This window comes from Bison bison, unplaced genomic scaffold (genome assembly GCF_000754665.1).
Source record: "Bison bison bison isolate TAMUID 2011002044 unplaced genomic scaffold, Bison_UMD1.0 scf7180017864200, whole genome shotgun sequence".
NCBI lineage: Eukaryota > Metazoa > Chordata > Mammalia > Artiodactyla > Bovidae > Bison > Bison bison.
This window is the reverse complement of record NW_011494772.1, coordinates 3,409,304-3,434,628: the sequence shown is the minus strand read 5'-3', so window position 1 is coordinate 3,434,628 and position 25,325 is coordinate 3,409,304. Positions and strand designations below refer to the sequence as shown.

The 25,325-nt window shown below is 35.2% G+C and overlaps 1 protein-coding gene across 1 annotated transcript in view; it reads right to left on the bottom strand.

Annotated features, from left to right (window-relative positions):
- ROBO1 (roundabout, axon guidance receptor, homolog 1 (Drosophila)) overlaps positions 1–25,325 on the bottom strand; it is a 1,299,652-nt gene that overhangs the window by 112,682 nt on the left and 1,161,645 nt on the right. Inside the window, exons 6-8 of the mRNA XM_010844344.1 lie at positions 10,979–11,099; positions 10,344–10,482; positions 7,787–7,914 (exon numbers count right to left, since the gene is read on the bottom strand). Of these exons, the coding sequence (XP_010842646.1) occupies positions 7,787–7,914; positions 10,344–10,482; positions 10,979–11,099 (388 nt within the window). The remainder of the gene's footprint in view (positions 1–7,786; positions 7,915–10,343; positions 10,483–10,978; positions 11,100–25,325) is intronic.

Sequence of the window (25,325 nt, the reverse complement as noted above, 5' to 3'; positions counted from 1 at the left end):
TCAGGAAGCAACAATTAGAACTGGACATGGAACAAGACTGGTTCCAAATAGGAAAAGGAGTACATCAAGGCTGTATATTGTCACCCTGCTTATTTAAATTCTATGCAAAGTACATCATGAGAAACACTGGGCTGGAAGAAGCACAAGTTGGAATCAAGATATCCGGGAGAAATATCAATAACCTCAGATATGCAGATGATACCACCCTTATGGCAGAAAGTGAAGAGGAACTAAAAAGCCTCTTGATGAAAGTGAAAGGAGAGTAAAAAAGTTGGCTTAAAGCTCAACATTCAGAAAACGAAGATCATGACATCTGGTCCCATCACTTCATGGCAAATAGATGGGGAAACAGTGGAAACAGTGTCAGACTTTATTTTTTGGGGGCTCCAAAATCACTGTGGATGGTGACTGCAGCCATGAAATTGAAAGACACTTACTCCTTGAAGAAAAGTTATGACCAACCTAGATAGCATATTCAAAAGCAGAGACATTACTTGGCCAACAAAGGTCCGTCTAGTCAACGATATGGTTTTTCCAGTGGTCATGTATGGATGTGAGAGTTGGACTGTGAAGAAAGCTGAGTGCTGAAGAATTGATGCTTTTGAACTATGGTATTGGAGAAGACTCTTGAGAGTCCCTTGGACTGCAAGGAGATTCAACTGGTCCATTCTGAAGGAGATCAGCCCTGGGATTTCTTTAGAAGGAATGATTCTAAAGCTGAAACTCAAGTACTTTGGCCACCTCATGTGAAGAGTTGACTCATTGCAGAAGACTCTGATGCTGGGAGGGATTGGGGGTGTGAGGAGAAGGGTACGACAGAGGATGAGATGGCTCGATGGCATCACTGACTTGATGGACGTGAGTTTGAGTGAACTCCAGGAGCTGGTGATGGACAGGGAGGCCTGGCATGCTGCGATTCTTGGGGTCGCAAAGAGTCGGACACGACTGAGTGACTGAACTGATCTGAACTGAACCTGCAAGGAACTCATAGTCAACTGAGCAGATATTGAAATGCAATAAGGGTGGCAACAGAATCCAATGCATCCATGAACACGTATCCCTAGCCTGATACTGGGGTGAGGACTGTCTGCAAAGCTTTCTGGAACATGCCTACCTAAGCTGTGTCCACGGACAGGAGTAGTTACAGAAGAATTACGGAAGTAATTACAGATAGAAGATGTAGAAGATAGGTCAATGGGGGCAGGGCATTTTAGACCAAGACTTAGGAAAAGAAAAGCCCAGACATAATGGACATGGTGACATTTACATGAAAAAAAAAAATGTGAACAATATAATACTACTACCCTGATCGCAGGAACCAGAGAGGACTAAGTAGCTAGGCAGAGCAGTATTGAAGTATTTCGAATCCTATCATTAGAGATGGGAAGCCTGACTATGTTTTATGGATGGAACTAATATAACTCAATCTGTGTTTCACGTCAATGTACCTGTTGTGTGGAAGATGGATTCTATGATACAAGATGGAGGCAAAGAAACTGGTTAGATGTTAACAGTTTCACTGGGCAAGAGATAATAAAGCAGTGATAAGAAGTTACGAAAGGTGTTGACAGATATTTAAAAAGCAAAATAAATAAGATTTTAAGGTGACTGACATTTGAGATATGGAAGAGTAAAGCATGACCCCACCAACACCTAAGCTGCCTACTACTGTGTATCTGCATGTTGCATTTCCACCAGCTGAAATGAAGAATACGGAAAAATTCAGCTTCTTACGGCTCGTCTGCACCTGTGTTCACTGCATCACTACTATTTCCTCTGAATTAATACTCCCACACTGGGTAAGGAGAATCTTAAAAGCTTAGGCAAACCTGAGAGTTCCTTCTTGTTTTACTGAAAATCATAATTATGGTTCAATTCCCAATTCATTGGGGTGTTAAATAGGGGTCAGTCATAGACTGTAGTGCCCAAGATATTTCAGCAAAGGTTTTCTGTTTTTGTTTTGAGGCACAGAGTTCACCAGCAGCAAAAAGAGGAGCTCTAGGAAACATTCCATCAGTAGTAATAAAGTCAGCAAAAAGACTGCACTGGTTTTTTTTTTTTTTTGCCATTGTGTCTCTCTGGTCCCAGTCAATCTTAGGCTTCAAGGCTCAGCGTTCCAGAGGCTGTCAGTGGATAATCAATTCTAACGAAGAAGCGCTCTGCTCCTTCATTGCGTGGAAGGCAGAATACTTATGGGAAACATCAGACAAAATAATATTTCTTCAGGACAGAATAGAATGCGCATCCTTGTGATGATTCATGTGAACATTCCTATTGTATGCCAAGAATACATTTAAAGAGATAGCAACATCATTCATGATACCATATTTTAGAACTAAAAAAATAATAATAAAATAATAAAACAGGTGATGAAATGGAGAGAATGGAGCAATTTCACATCAAGGGAAGACAAATGGACAAGCACTTATAGGAAAAGAGCTGGAGTTTCACAGAAATCCCATTTGTCTGGTTACAGAGCATCACCTGGTTTAGAGATGTGTGGCATCTGCCTTTTCTTTTAACAGAGCTATTGCTGAAAGGGCAGAAAAAGCAACTGTTTCTTAAGCTTCAAAGACTAACTGGTCCCTGTGAGAGGCCTGTGGAGAGTGCAGTGGGGTGTGAACTGAACGTCCAGCTTCCTGTGTCTGACTGGCCCAGCACTCAGGGCTACAGGGAAATGAAGGACTGTATGTCTTTTAGTGCCTATTGTAAGAAAGACATACAAAATGGGATTAGGTTTTCTTAATGGTTCAAGTCAGCAGAGATAACATGTGATTGCTTGGGAAATGGCTGGTATATGGAAGTTCTTTTTCATTTCGGTTTCCTGTGACAGACACAGCGATGGGAATACGATCACTCTGGTGATAGAGAGTCACAAATTTACTTTGTCAATGAAATTGTGACAGTAATAAGAGCTGCTTTATCTGTGAAGTAGCAAAGGGAGTGGAAAGATTAATAATGCCATCGACTTTACCCTGTTTAAGCAATGAATATCACTGAACCAAAGAACTGTAAAAAAATCTTAGGGCGGAGGACAAACTTGGAAATGGGAGAAATTTGGAGTTAAAACTCTTGAGGTTTTATCAACTATCTTTCTTTCAACAGAGCATGCTTCAAAACATGGAATTATTTAAAAAGCTATAGATATGATTGCCATCATAAATCCAAATTTTAAATATTTTTCCATTACTAGAAGTGCTAAATAAAGTTATTTTTCTTCCCTTATTTTTCTATAAGTGTCTTGAAGGGGCAACCATCATGACTTTCTAAAAGGCTACTTTCAACAAAGAAACAAATGTACCCACTTTTTACATTAACTATGAATTTATTCAAAAATGAAAACAAGTAGGAAAACAGGTTGACCATCATGTAATTTCACATGATGAAGAATCTCAAGGCCCACCTGGCGCACATCTAATAAAGGCCTAATAGGTGTAGGTTAAGATAGTAAAATTATATAAAACAAACCCACAACCATTCTCAAAACACCAACCAGAGGCATATATTTCAACAGTTTCAATGGCACACTGTTTAAAAACTTGGCTGGGTGCCTCTCTGCATCTATTCTGTTCCAGTTGGACTTTACATTTTATAGGTATGTCACAACCTATAAAATGGTTATATATACCACATTATATATCTATTTCCTTAAAAGATGGGGCCATTGTGCAATATGCAACACTAGTTTAGAAGATAATTCATTTCTACCATGACAGCAGTCTTAACACTTGTTGACATTAAAATGCAAATATAATAATGATTCAGTGACTGAACAACAACAACATAATCAATCAAAATTGACACAATATTTCTTTAAAAAGATGCTTGAATTTGTTTGTTATTTTAGGTTTACAAATAGAATTCTTGAGGAGGTGTGTAAATGTTATTACTGGATGGAGGGAAAATGGTGCATACAAACACAAGGCATAAATATAACAATATTGATGATTTACATCTATAGATAATAATATTTTGATTATTTCAGAAAATGACAGAATATCAAGTTTAGCTTGACTGAATTTTCTGGTTAATTCAGAATTAAATAGAAACACTTTTCTATTGCTATCATTCAAAACAGCATTACTTCATCATTTTTTATTGGTCATGTAATGGACATTAATAATTTTTCAATAGGTCAAATTACTACAGATCCTTTGAGTTGCTGAACGTTTTTCCATGACAGTAACACCCCATTACACATGAAATGTAATCATTTTTGAAATCATTTCTATTCCCAAAGGGTCATAATTTTCATTAAATTATCTAGTTATTTTGCATAACCTCAACATTAAATCTAGCACTACCTTTGATGGCATTAACAAGATCCAGCACATTAAGTTTAAAAGTCAAAGTTTTTTTTTTTTATAAAAATGTAATGATTTATATTTGAGAAGAGTTTTAATAATGTTACATAATAAATTATCATGATTATATTACTTTAGATTTCTCATTTACAATTGCAACGGAAGAAGTGTCTAGAATTATCTGAACATTATTATTTTTCTTATGAAATAACTAATATTATTAAAATTAAACAATGAAGCTATCACTAACAATAACACTTGTATAGTACAATGCTCCTTACTTATAAAACACTTTGTAACACACAATATGTTAAGCTTTTTATATGTATAATCTAATTGAATACTTGAAAAATGATGTGAAGTTGGTATTACTGTCCACTTTTTATACATGGAGCAACTAAGACTCAAGAAATGTAAATAACTTTTTCTAGGTCACACATTAGGTAAACGACAGAAATAAGATTCAACAACATTCCATCTGACTCCAACGTCTATACTCTTCACTACACAATTCTTTGTAATGTACTTCTTCCAGCTCTGGTAATTCCCGAACTCTAGAGTAATTTTTAAAGCCCTTTATTCTTTCTGTAAGTTCATCCGATAACTTCTCATTACAAGGACTGATGAGCTTGCATGAAAACAAAAAATAAAAACAAGTTTCTGTGCCCCAACGAAGATCTATTAAATCAGGTTCTCGAAGGGCCATGCCTAATAACCTGGATATTTAATAAGCTTCAGATAAGCTCAGATATATATGATGAGATATTTCAGATAAGCTCAGATAACAAACTTCATCTAAGTTTAGGAAACCCTGTCAAGCCCCAGGTTTTACTTTGCTCCTTTCAAACACAGACCACCAGGCAGTCGTCACAGATGACAAGCTCTTCAAATATGATTTAATGGAACCTACTGTTGGCACTCAGAATCAAAGTCACCAGAAGATGTTGAATTTCCCCTGGGACATCCCTGTGAAACTTCTACCACTCCAGTAGAATTCTCGTTGGAGTTCAAATGCCTATTTCAAATTGTAACAAGCATTATATAACGTGTCTACTAGATGCCTAGTACCATGCTAAGCACTGAAGACTGCATAATAGAAGAGTCAAAGAAATCACGAGTTGAGAATGGAATATTTAAGGAAATACACAGACAAGGTCTCTAAAAGAGCAGAATTGAGATTTCAAAGAAAAAAATCAAAAAAGCAAGTAATTCTCCAATCAGGGTTAATTTTAAAATGTTAGAACCAATTATAAGTGTACTGGGGATGGAAAACCAAATGCTCATCCTTACTTAAGAAACTTTTTTCCCCCAAAACTTCTGCCTGGAGCACAAGGATCTATTGCTCAACATCAATTCTAAAAATTAAATATTTATTGCATTTAGAATGAGGAAAGGAAAAGGTTATTTTTAAGCTCATACTGACTCCAATAGTGCCTTTTAAAAGTGAACCACAAATAAAATACAGAAATCAAAAACAACTATGCTACTAAACTTCTCATAACTGTTTCCTGCTGTCAAATGAATTCATTTTTTGATTAGTTTCCTTTGCAGTAACTAGTGTTTTTCTTCATTTAATCTCAAGGAAAAAAAAATACATATACAGCTTTTCAAGATACCCTTGAAAACTTTCCTTTGTCTCTACTCCTTACTTATCTTTTGCTGTTGGTGATCATTTTACTTTCTTGCACATTTGTGCATATTATTCTAGCTTGTATTGTAATGCACATATTTTAATACTTGAATAAGATAATAACTTCTCAACAATATACAGATATTTCATAAGTTTATTAAAAAAAAAAAAAACCTATGCAGTTGAAATAAGAACTTCTAAATTCCTTAAGTAATTTTGGATTTGATCATTTCTATCCCAGTTTTCACTGAAATCCAGGCTTAGGAACACAAATTCCATATGGACAACTTAAGGCTGAATTAACTTTGGAATTGAGTATAAGATTGCAGGAAGAAACTCTATTTTGATTTCAATGTCTACTACAGACACAGAATAACAGCCATTATTTATAAAAGCATCAAATTCCCAAGGTAAAGGACTTTATAAAGTGAAACATTTCTTTGACTAATGTAACAGACAGTCAAACTCCCTGTCACCACTGCCTGGAGATAGACACACCTTTTCATGTCTTGTATTCATCCTGGGCTACTTTCACTCCCTCTGGAGGGCTTTTGAACTTGAACTTGACATCTCTTAAATTTATGCTTTTTCTAAATGCAAAGGGCTTTTTCTTTTCCTTACAGTTTTAGTCTTATGTGGAGTTCAAATCTAACTTAGATTAAAGAGAAGGAGTCTAGGCCCTAGAAATGCAATGTTTGTTCTTGATCTTTTCTCTTTTTTTTCTTTTGTTTTTATGAGGTTGAGCTGAAAACCCCAAAGTGGGACATAATGGCTTTAGAGACAGGAAGGAAATATTCTTTATTCTTTTTTTTTTTTTTCCTAGTGTAAAAAGCCCACAAGGCTCTTTTGTAGAAAGCCCACAGTAGAAGCACTCCCTCAAAAGGCACTTTTTTCTTCATAATAGCCTTAGAGGAGACAGTGCTCAGAAATGATGACAGAGCAAGTGTTGCTAATGTCATACTCAGAAACAAGCTAAGTGGTTTACGGCCAAAATCCCTTTTTACTCTATATACTTGTCAAAATATGGATTTTTTTTCATCAACACAAAGTTCTTTAAAGGTCACTGTCTCTCAAATTCCACAATAAATAATGTCCCTAAAAAAAAAAAAAGAAGGTTCTCAGATAAGACATAGTAAGAAATAATCAGCATGACATCATGGAAGAGGGAAAAAGATATTATGAGAGTGAAAAAAACATATGAAATTATGGACTCAAAGGAGTTGACAGAACCATTTCTGCATAGCAGTTACAGACATGACTTTGACGTTCAAAAACTTGTAGAATATGGCATCCATTTTGGTTCACATCACACCAAATAATAAATCTTCATCAAAATTAGCAAACTACAAACGTGATTCATTCACTCAACAAATATTTACTGAGTGTCTGTTAAGTCACAGGCGCTGTGTGCACAGATAAAGACTGCAAAAGACCCTACTCTGTGGATGCATCTTACATTCTAGAAGGAAACAATCTTTTCACCTTTTTGTTCTGAACAGACACTTGAAAGCACATGACCTAAAGGAACAGTAGATTTATTTCCATTTAAAGATCAAAATTTTTTGGCAATATTGTCATTTAATTAAAGCTCTATGTTTGAAGACCCAGAAATTGAAGCACATTCTCTTCCTCTACTTGCCCAAGACGAAAAAGCTCTTGTACTTCCCCTGTAACAAACACTTATAGGGCTCCCAAAAGCAAAACAATAATTTCCTTTAAATATGTTTGAAATAAAATATACATAGCACTATTTAAAGTCTATAATTTATACAAACTAATTTATCGTATTCTAAAATATCAATGTTGTATCTCATATTATAAGTCAATCTCAAAAACGTTCGCTAGATCTTACCTTGGACCGTCAGAGTGGCTGATGCTTCAGCTTTTCCAACCATGTTTTCTGCAACACAAGTGTATGACCCCATGTCACCAGCTGTCACCTTCCGAATTTTCAAGGTATGATCATCTCTGATTTCGTATCTAGTGACATAACAAAAGAAAGCACAGTTAAGTAAGCTTCTACTTGAAGAATCCCATCGTTACAATTGTGGCATATTTAGACATCAACTCACATGCAATATTCTCTTCAGAAAATTTAAAGCAAAAGGTAAATAATGTGGCAATCCTCTATGTAAGCATGCAAATAGAAACGAGCATTTTTTTATATTCACAGGGGCAAAAATATTACACTACTTTTTAAAAATAAAGCTTATTTATTTTTAGTTGAAGGATAATTATTTTACAATATTGTATTGGTTTCTGCCAAACATCAACATGAATCAACCACAGGTATACCTATGTCTCCTCCCTCTTCAACCTCCCTCCCACATCCCTCCTCATTCCACCCATCTAGGTTGTTACAGAGCGCCCCCTTTTGAGTTCCCTGAGTCATACAGCAAATTCCCATTGGCTATCTATTTTACATATGGTAATGTATATCTTTCCATGTAACTCTCTCCGTATATCCCACCTTCTCCCTCCTTCCCACTTATGCAGCCATAAGTCTGTTCTCTACATCTGTATCTCCATTGCTGCCCTGCAAATAGATTCATCAGTATGATCTTTCTAGATTCCATACATATGCGTTAACATATGATATTTCATTAAGCTACTTTTTAACAGAATATTTTTGGGCAAAGTTGGCCCTTATTCACTTCTTTTGTCAAGCTCCTGTACTCAGAGTAAAATTTAGGTGATCATTAAATAAATTCTTATTTATTTAAATAAATTATATGTCAGAATTTAAGTCTTCTGTAGGTTTTCTATTTTAAAATTCTTATAACAACTTATAAAGTATTACGCTCATCTCCATTTGGCAGATGAGAAAACTGAGACATAGGAAGGTAAGGTAAACTGGCTTTGTTCTTCAGCTATTTTAATGGCAGAGTTGGTATTTGTACCCAGACAGTCTCATACTAGAATTCTCTTGCCCTGTCTCATTTTCCTTTTTCTTAAATTTTGGATGTCCCTTGAAATTTCACTTTAATATCCTTTTTACTCTACATGAAATCCCTGAGTTAAACTATCCAGTAGGTTATATTGATTGACTACACAAATATTTCTAGCTCCTATTTTATGTAAGTTCAAATTCATTATATTGACTAGTAATTAGACATTATATCCCACAGACACCTACTATTTAATATGTTATATAAAATTTTCTTTTCTTACCCTAGCACATAAAACAACTCCCTCTCCTAACACAATCTACCTGTCTTCCTTCACCAGTTCCCTATATGTAACAAATCATTCAATTCATCAGTTTGGTCTTGATAATGGACCCCTATCCTATTTCCATCTTATCTCCCCATTCAGGCAGTTCACATCTCTTATCTGGACAACAATGGTGACCCAGCCACTGGCCTCACCCCCATTGATGTGATAGCCCTAATGCTAAAAATTTTATTTTCTCTAAAAAGCAATCGGGTTCATAGTAATGTCTCTCTTGGCTCATCAAGTATATGCCATATGATTAAAAATCCTTTAATCCATACAAAGTCTTGTGAATTCAGCCTCTCTGTCTCCAGCCTGATTTCCCATATCTTTGCCCCAGGCCCCATGTGCTGCCACGCTAACTTTCCACCACACAAAGCATTCTTAGATTTGTGTCGTTTTATGATATCTCTTTTCCTGAATATTCTTCTCCTCTTTCTGTTTATCAAGTTGATATGTTTTTCAAGACATTGCTTCTCTCTCCTGATTTTCTGCTCCCACAGGTCTACCTTTATGCAATAAAAAGGTTTGCTATGTTACTCTGAATCTATCCATACATGTCTCCTTTGGTGAGTTCACTGACAACAGAAGCTTTATCTAAACCATTGCTGTAACCCGCAAACCTAATAGGGGCTCAAGGTATGTTTGGTGAATGAATGGCCACAGGAGAGATGACAGCCTCAAGACAGTGCCTGAAAGTTTCATTTCATTACCTCATTCCCTAAGGCTGGGAGTGGATCTCTGCTTCTAGGCAATTTAAGGATTTGACAGATACCAAGAAACTCTGACCTCTTCTATCATTCCCTGGTGATACTGTAGCCAAGGAAAAGGAAGTCTGCTTTTTAATTGGTTCATAGTTATATCTATAATGCTGTACCTCCCTTCCCTACCTACTCCCATATAAGACACTGGTATTAACTGTAGTCTGTCTGGACAAAGAGAAAACTGTTTAAGGAACAGCACATCTTACAAGGGTTCCTGGGCATGTTGGGGTCATGAACGTACAGTTTTATCTGAAACTCTCAGAGAAAGCATGGCAACCTTCTGATTCTAATTATCTCTGTTACTGTGTCTGGTCCAAGGAGATCAAAGAGTCCAGAGAAAACCATTCTAGTGGCTTATATGTGAACAGTGGTCAGATGAGAACCACAGAAATTCCGGGTAGATGAATCCCATCATTAAATTCTCATTCATACCTGGACTTGGGCAGTTCCCCATCATCTTTCCTCCATCGTACGGTGGGCACGGGGTCACCTCGGGCCTCACATTTAAATTCCGCACTGTCATCCACAGTGACTGCCAAGTTACTAGGTCTCTTCACAAAGGACGGTCTCTCTAAAATTAGAAAAAGTCATCTCAAAAAAATACAGAAACTTAAAGCCATTTTGGATGTTATTGAAGAGCAGATTTAGAATTTAAAAAAAGTATTCCACAGTGTTCCCCACTTCTCTCTTGGTGTGGTGTCTCCTCCTATTTGTCTTTCTATGTCTCGGCTACTTTATTTAAGGCTGCTTTACTAATTTCATCTTTTTTCCATTCCCCAAATACTGGTTTACCTTCTAGAAGAGGCCATTTCTTTTTCCCTTGGTGTTGTTTAGTCGCTCAGTCACGTCTGACTCTTTGTGACCCCAAGGACACTAGCCCTTTGTCCATGGGATTCTCCAGGAAAGAATACTGGAGTGGGTTGCCATTTCCTTCTCTAGAGGATCTTCCTCACCCAAGAATCAAACCCACATCTCCTGCATTGGCAGGCAGACTGCTGCATACATGTACTAAATAATAATAAGAGATTCACTTTACAGTTAAGCCAGTCAAATAAAACTGTACTTACCTAACACAGTGAGCTCTGCTACTTCACTCTCACGCTCCCCAACCATGTTGGTACCAACACAAACATATTTGCCTGCATCACTTTTGCGGGTGTAAGTAATCATGAGCTTTCCTCCTCGTATCTTAAAAAAAAATTTTCACATGAATATCATTAAAATTGCTTTAGTAATTTTTATATGACGGGCGTCTTTGTAAGTGAAGTCAACTTTCTAAGCATGCAAAGAAAGCCTAAATCAAATAAAAAAGCTGATGTGTAGTATTCGCCATATTTATAGGTAATAATTTTAAACAGAATTTATTCCAAAGGTACCATATAAAAGAGGCAAAATATTTCCTTACCTACATTTCTTGTAACAGTATTATATTCTGTATAACTAGAAACTTCTGTTTCCAGACGGGCTGGGTTCTTTCATATTATTTAATTAAAGGAAAACCAAAAAATTGCATAAGCAATTTGGTTAATAAGTGGAAAAAAGAAAAAGGGAAGTTTTTAAAATTCATGTATATTTGATTTATAATACTGTGTTAATTTCTGCTGTATAGCAAAATGATTCAGCTATAAATATATGTACATTCTTTTTTATATTTTTTTCATTATGGTTTATCACAGGATATTGAATATAGTTCCCTATGCTATATAGTAGGACTGTGCTGTTTGGGAAATTCTTAATACTATGTGACTATAATTAATATGCAAATACATATTAGCTATAAGTAATTTCAAGAACCATATTCTAGTATTATAAGATGTGGAAACAAAACTATTTCTCATTACTTAACTTGCCAGAGTTGCTTTAAAGGAATATATCTTAATTTCCAAAACATTGCAGAAACTGACATGTCCTAAAAAATATAGATTTTATTTCTGCCCAACAGTTTCTTAGGGACTTAGGAGGCAGAGACTGAACAGATCCCAATAAATCATCTGGAAATTCATTTGGGTACACTCTTGAACCCTTAATTACTTGAAGAAGAATTAATTACAAATATAAGCAGACTTACGGTACAGTAAGTAGGCTGAAGCTAATCATGAATTAAGATTGGGTTGAGGAAATTGAACTATCTTTACTTAATTTAATATGCTTTTGGTGGGGAGTGGAGTCCAGTTAACCAAGAATATCTATAAAGCTCTGAACCTTAGAAAAGTTTTGTCAGGAGAACTTCCAGAATGTTTGTTTATGGAGGTTTTGATCTCAAAGTTATTCTGTATAGTCTACAGATTAAACAAAGGAGGAAACAAAAAAATTGAAGAAAGCAAGCAAGGAGGGAAGGAAGGGAGGAAGGAAGGAAGGAACCATTCAAATAGAATTTTGTTTTTCATCCTACACCAGGAGTTTCCTACCTTATAACGGCGGACGTCACACTGTTTTGAAATGCCTAAATTGCTTCATTTCGATTCATACACCCCAAACTAGAGATTGTAACCAAATCCGTATGTATTAGGAAAAATCAAATATTAACAAAGTGATTTTAATTTGGGGGGCTTTAGAACTTGATTTTTTTGAGTCCTTTTATTTAAAAAAAGATCATGATTCTCCAGGTATCATTTTGAGAACCTTCTTGTAACTTTTCTCTACATCATTCACGATTCTGTCCTTCATGCTTAGAAAAACGTCTGCATAGTCACCTGAAAGATTTTTGATGAATGCAAATGGCTTTTGTGGATAAAATTAGTGTATTATTTAATGAAGCATTTTTATAAATGTTTATAGCAGTTACAAGATATGTTAATGACAGAATTATTCTTTTCATATATACTTACCTAAATTCTCAAACAGAATAAAACTAACAAATAAATGTCACACGAAAAAAAAAACCTTCCAAAAGTTAACTACTGTCAATACTTCATGAACATTTTTCTTTTGTCCCTCCCTCTCTCTCAGTATAGATGAGTAGATATGGATATAGAGATATAAAAGATACATCACACACACACTTTTACTAAAGAAAAATCATGTGATATATGCTTTTCTATAAGCTGCATTTTCAATTCAACGATATACTACAATACACAGGAGTCAATCACATAAAGAATATTATCACACACCCAGAATGTCAATAGTGCTGAGGCTCACTAGCCTTGTTCTGAAGACTTGGCTCTGACCTAAAGATAAATGCTGAATTAAAATTACAAAAGGAGGGAGGGATTAAAATTAAATAATATTATAAATGCTTATTCTATCTGAAAAAAGCAGTGAGAAGACTCCCCAGATCAGTATAAATGCTCCTACATAACTTCTATCCCATCAACAAGACATTTTCATTATAAAATCCTACATTCCACCCTATACTCACAGACAATAAGGGTTAAATAGCCCAAAATGAACATTACAAATTAAATGGAAAATCAAACAAACCTCACTAAAACTGGGAGAAACTTTTTTCCTTGAGATAATAGAGACAGAAATTGACAAAAGTGAAGGAAGAAACAAAAAAGGTACCGAAAACAGAAACAGAAAAAATAATGGATGAAAATGACAGTCTTCAATTTCCATAAGTTCAAATTAATTTTGGCATTATGTCAATGGCTGAATTGAAACAGATCAAACCAAAAGCCATAATTCTAGTCTCTATGGTCACAAATGTAGACTGCATGGTGACCTCTTCTTTTCAATAAGCAAAAGAATAGAAAACAAAAACAAAAACCTAGTGCTGTAACCCCAATCAAATATAACATATCGCTTTTAAACAGTAACCTACTGTTAACCATCACCGTTTTATGTTGAGTCATATAAAAATATTGATTGTAAAAGGTGACTTTGTATATTCTAAATCTTAGTGCCCCTTTGTAAAACCAAAAATTGACATTTCCTCTCTCTTCAGAGAAAGGAAAAATATGTCTTCTAACACATACAAAATACTATAACTGTGAAAATAGCACTATTTAAAACAAGCTAAGAAATATTTCTTGGCAGATTTCTTCCTGCAGCTGGATCTGACAGCCGAACTGTAAACCTATCAAAAACGAGTTTGTATAATGAACAGACACAATATTAAACACTGCACTGCAGCAGGACTACTTCAATTAACATAATCCGGGTAGTGCAGATGCAGAACGTGTTAAGCTTTCAGACAATATGCTGGCATCTAGCCTGTGTCAAAAATCCAAGCAGAGGTCTCTCTTCCTCATTACCATCTACCTAACCAGCCCTCAGTAGTAACCACATTAGAAGCCCACATTTCCATAAGCTCTAGACAGCGCTTAAAGTGGGGGCCTCAGCTATCTACATACTAGATGAAAACAAAAGCTTCCCAGTGGTGTTCCTCCTTTTGGGGAAGGAGCCAGAGGAGGAGAAAGGAGGAGATGGCGAAAAAATTTTTAAGTTTCAAATAACTTTACGCTTTATATTTTTCTTCAGAATCAGTCTCAGGTTAAAAAAAAAAAAAAATAGTGACATTAAGGTAAGGAATACCTCAATGTATTTGATATGTGAGATTCTTATATACTAGCATTTTGCCTTTAAGAAGCTATAAATGATTTTTTCCTTAGGGGTAAAAGCCTTCTCTCCTAGTACTTAAAGACTTCTCTGAAGTCATTGAAAATCCCTTATAGAATGCTTTCATCTCCTTTATTGTGTTGTTTACTAACAAGATTATATAGAAAACTCAGGAATAAGATGTAGCTTGTCAAACAAAAGTGGAGAGAACCATTTCATATTTTTTTTCTGGTGAGCACAAAAAAAACTACAATCAGAATTCTTATTTCCAGAATACAAGAAGGAACATTATCTCTGCACACAGAGAAGCAAGCTTTCTTTTAGAAAGTAAATTAAGGTTTTTGTCTGGTTATTCTACGGCATATACAGCTTACCCTACAATCAGTGCTTAAAATCAGAAATAAAGATGAACTTAAAATGAACTTCTTGGTATGTCTTCATTTTCTACCCTAAAGCAAGTCAGATGATTTGCAGTATCTGTTACACAGGAATTTTTTTTTCAGGCATCACCACCACAATGTTATCCGTACACCTCTAGGTTAACATACTAAACCAACTGGGGCTAATTAACTAGTTCAGCTACACAAAATCTTTTCTGCTTTTAATTACATTAACCTAATGTGACTTGAATTCAGCAGACCAAAAACGAAACCACTAATTATATTAAGGGCTTCAAAGACGATTTCAAATTGCTAACCACCAAACTGTCATATAATTTATCTCATTTCCTTAAGTAGATGTTGCATTCAAAACCTGTGTTTCTCACTATAAATACTATTTTTAAAATAGATCCTAACAATGGATTAAAAGAACACTGACTTAGAATGCTAGAAGAGAAATATGTTTAAATAATACATAGAAGACACAAATAGGTGTCATTATACCTATGGGAAATTGGGAAGTACTTAATTTTTACAATTTTCTGAAAAATTAAAGGCTCAGAAATATTCATTTACAGTAGTAAAGACAACAGCAGGGTTAATATGAGTGGCAGTTTTAAAGCACCCAGGTTTAGAAAATATTTTTTCTGAAAAATGATTCTTTATCATGTTTTCACACTGCTTTGCAAAGTAAATGAGCAGAGAGGCTGTGAATTATAGCACCAGGTATCATCCTTAAACAATTCACTACTAAGTCTCTTTGGACAGAATATCTCTTGATAGCAATGCTGTCAGTTCTGCCTGGATCTCTGACCTGAGCAACAGATACCCAGCTGTTGTCAACTAAAGGAAGAGTACTTTGCATGGGTTTAAGACTTAATGACCACCAGACGCCAGTACCCCAGATGCCAGTCATAGCCTCCGGACATTCACCACAGTGAACTAAACCTCAGGGCAGTTTTGGATAGTCCTTAAGGACTCCTTTCAACAGAGACATGTTAAGAAGAGTCAGAGCAACAGTTTTTATTTCTTTAACCTTTAGCATTAATTCAACAACAGTAACAACAAAAACCACCCCCCACCAAAGATATCTTATTTGATCAGGGAGCAGAGAGTGATAGGAAGTGAAAAAATACCCATCACTTTCCAGTCTGGTTGCAAGTGTATCAACCATTAATGTGAACAATTCGAACTGAAGCATCCATGCCTTCTAACATATACCATATCAACTTTCAAAAACAAAGGTTGCATTCTAAATGAAGGAAAAATACTGCTGGCAGTGCAATTATACTGCACATATGATAGGCAATGAGTTTGATAAAATACATGTCCCACAGCAATCTAAAAAGTTAGAACCAAATAAAAGATAATTCACATAATTTGGATCTTATATACTATCAAAGAATACAGTCTTTCTTATTTGGCAATATTTCTTATTCACACTCTCAGGTAAGCAGTTCAATACGAGATAGCAAAAGAGACACTGATGTATAGAACAGTCTTATGGACTCTGTGGGAGAGGGAGAGGGTGGGAAGATTTGGGAGAATGGCATTGAAACATGTAAAATATCATGTAAGAAACGAGTTGCCAGTCCAGGTTCGATGCACGATACTGGATGCTTGCGGCTGGTGCACTGGGACGACCCAGAGGGATGGTATGGGGAGGGAGGAGGGAGGAGGGTTCAGGATGGGGAACACATGTATACCTGTGGCGGATTCATTTTGATATTTGGCAAAACTAATACAATTGTGTAAAGTTTAAAAATGAAATAAAATTAGAAAAAAAAAAAAGAACAGTTAATAGGAAAAAAAAAAAAAAAAGAACAGTTAATAGAAAGCCATGCTGAGAATTAAATAATTTTATGTTTTTACTAATCATGGTTTAATATCAAATATAGGTAATTTATATTTTTTAATATACATATTCATAGTTTTGCTGTTTTACTTTTTGGAACATAAATTTTAATGGAGTTAGCAAGTAGATCAAAATTTAAATTTTTGAAAAACTTTAGTTATCAAAACACATTGATATAAAATAATTTATATCTACCACTCGAATCATCAATACTTAAGTATAGACAGAAATTTCAAGAACTTAATCTTTATTCTATTTCTCTGTACTAACCTTGTCACACTAATGTTTTTAAAAGTGATTTTGATGTATCCATAACAACATGATTTCATATAAAATCTCCAACATAAGTTTTCTTTTAGATGAATAAACAAAATAATAAACCATGGTTAGGCAAATCACAGTCCTTCTTCCTGGCTAACAAAGTTTATTTCCGCTCTACTTTTCATAAAGGTTATTGCCTCTTAATATATTTCCAAAAAAAATTCAACTCTATTTCTGCTTCATTCTGGTTCACAGGGACCTTTAATAAAAGGAGAGAGAAGAGAGAGGGGAAAAGAAGGAGGAGAAGAAGAAGAAATGCATTGTCTTAAATACTTCCCACTCAAACTTCTTGATGAGATGTAACCTGATTTCATGCTGGTTATCCAAAGGCTGTTATACATAGCTGCCATGTACTCCGGAGAAGGCAACGGCAAGCCACTCCAGTACTCTTGCCTAGAAAATCCCATGGATGGAGGAGCCTGGTAGGTTGCAGTCCATGGGGTCGCTACGAGTCGGACACAACTGAGCGACTTCACTTTCACTTTCCACTTTCATTCATTAGAGAAGGAAATGGCAACCCACTTCAGTGTTCTTGCCTGGAGAATCCCAGGGACGGCAGAGCCTGGTGGGCTGCCGTCTATGGGGTCGCACAGAGTTGGACACAACTGAAGCGACTTAGCAGCGGCAGCAGCAGCCATGTACTCATGACCAGTTCAATATGGACTCCTCATACAAAATGAGAGACTGTACAATACAGGTGGGTTAAACTAAGAAAAATAAATTATATGCTATTATTTACAATATATTCTCAGTATAGATTAAAAAAAAAAAAAAAACAGTAAGATTTCCATCACACTGAAAATTTTTCATCTGAACCTTACTTGTCCATTTACTTGTCCATTCTTATGCCAATCATCCTTGGTCTTTATAGCCTACTTAATGGTAGGACTGACGTTCACGAGATTTTCACACACAAAACGTATTGTACAACAAAAGGATGCCTAGGTAAGTACATACACACTGTAAAGAAATTATGAAAATGACAAATTGAAAACAAATGACTATTCTACATTTTACCTGGTGACATTAAAAAGGAAAGTGTTACAAGGGGGAAAAAAAAAAAAAGTTATTGTAGATCTTTCAACTGTTCTCCTAGGCGTGGAATTGAGAGGAAAAACAGGCAATTAGGATCTCTCCTTTGGCATTCCATATTTGCTTGGGCTACATGCATACAAGAGAACATGATCCAATTTCATTTGTTTGCTGGGCCACTTTACAATACCATTTAAAAACCAACATGATTTCTGCCAAGAGTTTAAACACACTCGATCATCAGAGAGAAGCAACAAGAGACTCATGCAGAAAAAAGCAATTATCCCAGTGGGGACACGTGGCTCTCTCCACAGCTTGGGGAGCTGCCAGCTGAGAACACAGGCCTGGGAGAATTGCTGCTTAGGACTATGGCAGCTGCGTTTCTCTGTGATTTTCATTTCTCCAACTAAACTTCTCATTTCTTCCTCATAGCAGTTTATAAATTGGTAGTTGGCTGTTTGATGCCACAGAAGCACACCTAGGATAATTTGATTATAGACTAACAAGGGCTGTACTGCTAATTGCAGGCAAGTGGGAGCCACCCTGCAGAGAGACATAGTTAAGTTAAAGGGAGAGGATGATTTTCTGTGTGAAAGTGTAAATTATTACCTTTCTGTATATCTAGTTTATATCACCAGATGATCTTGCCATGAATCCTAATTTTAACAAGGAATAATAATTAAAAAAAAATAAAAAAGGAAGTCCTGTCTTTTTAAAAGACACCTATTTTGCTTGCTTAAGTGTGGTTCAAAGTCAATATGAAGATCTGGGTTTGGCATTTTCTTCTGGACACCATTTTATTGAACCAGTCAACCAGGAAAGCCATCTCTAATTTATTGTATTCCAAACTAGGGACAGACAACTGCCGACTGCCGGTGAAACAGAGAGCAGATGAAACAGTGAGGGCTTTTAGCTGATTCCCCAGGTGTCTGGTTCCCAAGTCATTAAGATCAGAACCCCAAAGTGAATCCTATAAAAAGGAGGCAATATAAAAGAGTGGTTTGAGAAGAAAACAGCCTCTACCAGCCATCCCGGCAAAGTAAGTTAAGTTGATTGATTTTTACCTCTGAAAATTCTACATATTACATGGTAGTATTCTACATGCATATGAGAAATTAATTTAGTTCCCAGCCATTAAAGTTAATGTATTAGTTCCTTCACGGGTCTCATGAAACAATGTCCTGCTGTTTTAAAGGTAAAAACAAAGTCTTATGGGCAATTTTCACTTTCCTACGAAAACAGGTTTGCTTTTTATCACCTCTTCCAACCATCTGGCTATAATTCTGAATTTACATACAGTTACTGTTAGGATAGCCTGAAATAAAAATCTATGGAGGAATTATGACTATACTCTAGAAATAAAGATGACAAATGCTCATCATATTTGAGGGGAGAAAAGCTCATTTTTAAGCACTTGGCTCTTTTGAGTTACATGTCCACCAGCTGAAAATACTTTTCAAACAGTAAGTCCTTTTTTTTCCTCACCACGGGTTCTTATGCTTAGCTCTTTTCTATAGTTTTGGTCCAGTGTGAGAATTTCCCTTACCACCAAATGCCTTGCTAAGATAATGCCTTTTCCAGAGACACTATTTTGTTATTTGTGAAATTTAAATTCACTTATATTATGAAGAAAAATATAACCATGGCAGACAAAGTCCAAACCAAGGCTGAGTATGCAATAGCTTCTTGAATTCAGAAATGCAGAATGACTTTATAGAAATGAAGTACAGAAATTAAGTAAGCATACTTGTTTATGTAAATAAATTTGTAACCTGCAAAAATAAATAAGCAATAAAAGCATTTAATACTTTTTATTTAACATTTAATACTGTTTATTAAGATTCTATACAAGTAGGAAGATCCCTAAAATAAGCCATAAATTGAAATAAACATGCATCCCTGTTCTGTGGTATTTTAATCTAAAAAAGTCAAGAGAACAAGAAGCGACTTGCATGTGACAAGCTTAATTGATTAATCAGAGTCAGGGCTCATCAGACAGGGTCAGAGATTCAATATCCATATGGTCAGTTGCTTCACTCTCTTTTATTGATCACAAGACTATGCCGGAACCTAGCTCACTTATTTGGCAAATTTGTGCCTCATTTTGTAAGAGACATATGATAAGATAAAGGATGATAGATAACCCCCTCTTCTCCACCACAACACATGGCAAAACAAATGAAAATATATCTACATACTACCTAAGAGAAAGCCAGTAGGATCATTTACACACGTGAGGGACAGAATAGAATCTTGAGGAGAAAGGCCTGATCTAGGGCTTAAAGGAACTCTTTTTTGTGGCTTACATTAATCTTCATAATTATGCACATGTACTTCTCACTATTTCTAGAGAATTAATGGTCATCTTGTGGATAAATAAATCAAAATAAATGTATCCTGTCCCTTATATTTCTATAGCTATCTGCAAAAACAAAAGTGAAAATGTCTACCTGAAGAGTATTTCAAACACCATTTGGAATGCTACATTTGCAACAGTCTTTCTCCAACTATAAACAGTAAAGTTCCCCAGTGAAGACAAAAACATTCTGAACAGAATATACGTGCAAAATATTAATAGTGTTAAGGACGTCAGTGTTCTGGATGCTTCCAAACCTAAGGCTATAAATTATGTTTGAACTTTGATTTGAAATTCAGAATTTCGTGAATCCTAGGTTTCTTCCATACAAACCTAAATAGGAGGTTTCCGCATTCAGAACTTTCCAGGTAAGGTTCTGATGTTTGTGGTATCAGTCAGTGGGAAAATGAAAGAGTAAGATTAAAACCAATAAGAAACAAACAAAAAATTCTATCTTATGCTTACTGTTTCTCTTCTATATAAAATAGAAATTCTACAGTGGCAAGGAGTTTTCTGTATCTCTAGAATCTTGCTCCACTCCCACGGAGAAAGCACACTATCATATTTTTCAAGATTTGAGATGTAGGATACACAGAATTCTTTGATTTTGGTCATCATTTCTTCATTGAAAGCCTTGATATTTGAGAATTTGCTAGAAAGACACTCCTTTCTGTTGCTGTACAGAGAAAAACGCAAATTCTGTGGACCTCATACCAAAGTAATACATACATTTAAAGATGCTAACGTTTCAGTAGGAGTTTTTAAATGACTTAACAATGGAAAAACCTGAAAAAAGTTATGTCCTAAGTGTAAAATGCTTTTGGCAGTCTTCTCCTCAAACACATGAAAAATACATCAGTGAATCTGTGGTAAATTTCATAAATGTACTACTGTATTTAAACAACAACCTGGAATATCATTACTGTCATGATTAACGAGAACCATGAGGTAGCAACATGTGCTGTGTATATGGCATTGTTGCATGCATCATCATTCATTTTTATAACAGTCTCACTGGTGAGATATATTTTTCTATTAAAGGATGAGAAAAGTAATGCTCGGAGCATATCAGAAACTTGCTCCAGATCATTTAGCAAATGACTGGAGTTCATTCTACATAAATCCAAAGTAAAGTTTACCTAGTGCACTTACTTTTGGACAGAAAACAAGAGCTCCTATTTTCTGTGCTTCTCACGCCACAAACTACAAACCAGCAATGTCTCATATAGATTGAGAGACTCAATGGCTTGGGGAAGAAATACGTACTATTGGCGGACCTCCCTGAGAGCATTAGATTGATGGCTCTCCTTCCATTACAGTCCATATTTAAGCCTGAGTGATCCGAATAGCCAAACTAATTGCCATTAATCCACCTAGCTGCCAGTGGAAAAGATGGACCTGTTTACATTTCACATATGCATTTGTTCTTTGTAGGAGAAATCTAGTTAGGTAAATATCTTACATTAGTTCCTCTATGGAGGGATGGCTCTTCTTTTTCCATGTAAATATGTACTTATTACTATGACATATTTAAAATTTGAACAGGATATGCATAAGTTTTCCTAATAAAGATGAGAAAATCTGACATGATCTTCTATAAGCACGAGGCATAACACAATATGGTGATACGATGTATCTAGGTGATAGAAGACTGACACCATGAATGCTAAAAGGCAAAGAAATACGAAATAATGGATTCCTTAGCAAATTACACTTTATCCACTCAAGGAGACAGAGTTACATTATTTTCAACTAGTATTATTCAGATTGAGTTCAACTGCTTTTGAAATTTTCCTTATACATGATGATGCTCTTAAAGGTGACTTAAACATGAGCCTTTTTCTAGTGTGATCCGCCTTTAAAGCTTCGTGATCACCTAGATTTGTAAGATTTAGGAAGAGAAAACCTGTGCCATCTGTTAGTAATTTTCTTAATGCACACTGGATTATTTTACAAGTGCATGATTTATCATATTATCAAATTCTTCAGGCTTTAGGAGATAAAACTTGAAGTGGTCAGATGTTACTAATAGAGTATTAGTACTTTTAAAGCAACTCGCCTTTAAACAAAAGAAAGGCAGAATCAGCACTAAATTAGACATCAGCCTCAACATAAGACTTGGGATTATTTTTTGAGAGAGCATCTTTAAAAGTGACAATATGAACAAGATAAGAGAAATAGATAAAACCAATTTTAGCCAATTACAGGTAATGAAAAGAAAATTCCAATCCCTGTGCTCAGATTAAAAATAATTTTAAAAATAAAGGCTAAAAATAATTTATGTGATTTTTGCAGTTTGAACCATGTTTTAAGGGGAGAATGCTGTATACTCAAATGCATTTTTCAATTTACTACTTTGTTTTTTAAAGATTACAATTCATTCTTCCTGTGGTAAACAGAAAATTATGTCTGGGTCATCATGAGCAAACACTGAAATTACAAGCATTTAGAAAAGTCAACTTTTTAAAAATAGAGAATTTACAAAAAGTATTCTTATATTATTTACATTTTTCCCAAATTATAGGCAAGATTTGTAAGCAAGGTTTTAAGATAAATTTTAAAATGGTATTTCTAGAGAAACATTTCATCCATGATTAATAGAACATCGAAAATAAAATAAACTGGTTGGAACACCATCCTTGAAACCACAAAAAGACTGTACCTTTAATTTGGCAAACTACTTTAACCTGTAATTAAACAAAGTGCTCCCAGACAGTAGTAAAATGTCCTTGGCTATTTGGAGGACTGTAATGACCTGATCAAATATATCAAAGTGATTGGAATGTGAAGAAACCTAGTTGCTTGAATGAGCATGCATTATGAAGAAGAAACAAAGGGACAACATTTGTAAATCAACTCTCTCAGGGTATCACGCTAATCGGAAATTGCTATTACGAGCTCCATCTCTCACCACGTGTGTTTATTTTGCAGTTACAATACTTATGGTAGTGTACTCCATTGATAATTACTTTGAATTATGAGCTATAACTTTTTCTAGCTAACCACTCAAATTTCTGAGATATTTTCTGCTTTCTGGAATATCTTCTCTGATTGAAGGATCCTGGATGCTGAGTGGCTGTGTACATCCACATCAGGTTTTGGTCCAGTGAATTTTAGGACTTGGCTGAATTCCATATCGAAGGTGCCAGGCACTCCTGAAACTAATATTTGGCCGAGACTAGCTTTTGGGCAAATATTCAAAACTATTTCAGAGAAAACATGTCTGGAAAAACAATTCAGAAGGCCAGAAACATTTTGAGAGATTTGAAAGAGTAGTGACAGTCAACATGAACACAAAGCTGGGTTAAAAAATCAACGTTGTACAATACCAAAACCGTTCAAGAGTATTCTGATTTTTCACGTTAGGACTTTCACTCACGTCAAAGTTCATTATACTTTTTAAAAGAAACTTAAAAGTGCTATAGTATATTGTTTCCTGACGTCACCAAAGATTATTTACTAAACTAGAAAACATTCCATCTGGCACTCTTTAGCCTCTGCTACTTTATCTCTGCATCCAAACATGCTTGCACCCCCTCTCTGACACTTGAGTCATTTTATATGGACTTACAAGGATTTTATTAGGAATTACAACTAGGTGTCCTAAGGGACCCTGACAAAAATGGGCATGTAGACTATAAATTACAGAGGCCCCAAGAGTATATGTCATATAGAAGGAGACACATTTTATGTACACTTAAAAAAACTGATCGAAAACAGGATACGCCAGTTTTATCAGTTGGTTTTTTAGGGGTTGTTTGTTTTATTTTGTCCTCTAAATAATACAAAAGGGCTCTTTTTCATTCTGAACTTAAACATCTCTGGTCTCTCCTGTCTCCAAGTTATTAATATTAAAGAGGAGAGAACATTGACTGGAAATCAAGAGAGGACTATTGAAAATAACTACTTTACAATGAGGCTGTTATTGTGATTCTTCAAAATACTCTCACTACTCTGGTTTGGTTCTCATTATAAACTTACTAAATAGTGAAGTTATTATTAGCTTAGTATTTACACCAATTAAAGGATGTGACCAAGGTTTACTAATTAATTCAGTTTCAAAAAGGAGCTTCGGACTTCCCCAAAATGGCCATAAGTTAAAGTTAGCTTAGTATTTAAATTGCTGTAGTTTATTTTTATTGTTTTGGATGAAATTCTGAGGCAACTTAAGATAGTTACTTAAGATTAATTTAGATATGTTCTTAAAAGCATACTTGATAAAGCAAAAATGTGTAGAGAATTATTCATCAAAGTGACACAAGGTCATGTTTGTACCCAATGGATAAATAATTGAAAATAATAGGGGAAAATATTGAAAATAAAACTTTCTATGATTGGAAATATTGAATTTAGGACACAAAACAAGTAGCAAAATTGTATGAAATGAGTCCAGTAAACCACTTTATCTGTGGATTTCTTTTGTTAGGAAACATCTTAAATGTAAGTGTTTCTTTGAGAAGGGGTGATCAGATGTAGTGTGTCATGGCAAAAACAAAACAGGCATTGAGATGCCTGGCTATTACAGCTGACTCATGATATAGATCCATTAATGACTCAGGGCATATCAACTCCCTGGCTTCCTTTTCTTGCTTAAAAATGAAGGGATTTGCCCATTTACAATCTCTCGTCAGCTCCATCTCTAAGATTCTGTGCATATTTGTAAGCCACATAGAAATATATTTACTCACATAATTAACCTGTGTAATATCTCTTCCTTATCCTACTAATAAGCCAAAGAAGAAAAGATACTTTAGAAAAAGAAATGATGTGGATGATACTTCCTTTCCAGTTTATAAGAGAGTAAGAAAATAAATATATAAGTGCATATGGAAATTAAATCAAGTATGTTCAAATTAGCAATTTTTCAGTTCTGCATATGCTAGAAGACATTGTTCTGATTTACATTTCATTCATTTAATGTCTGAAGAAATATGTATTGGGCTCCAACTATAAGACAGAGGAAATAT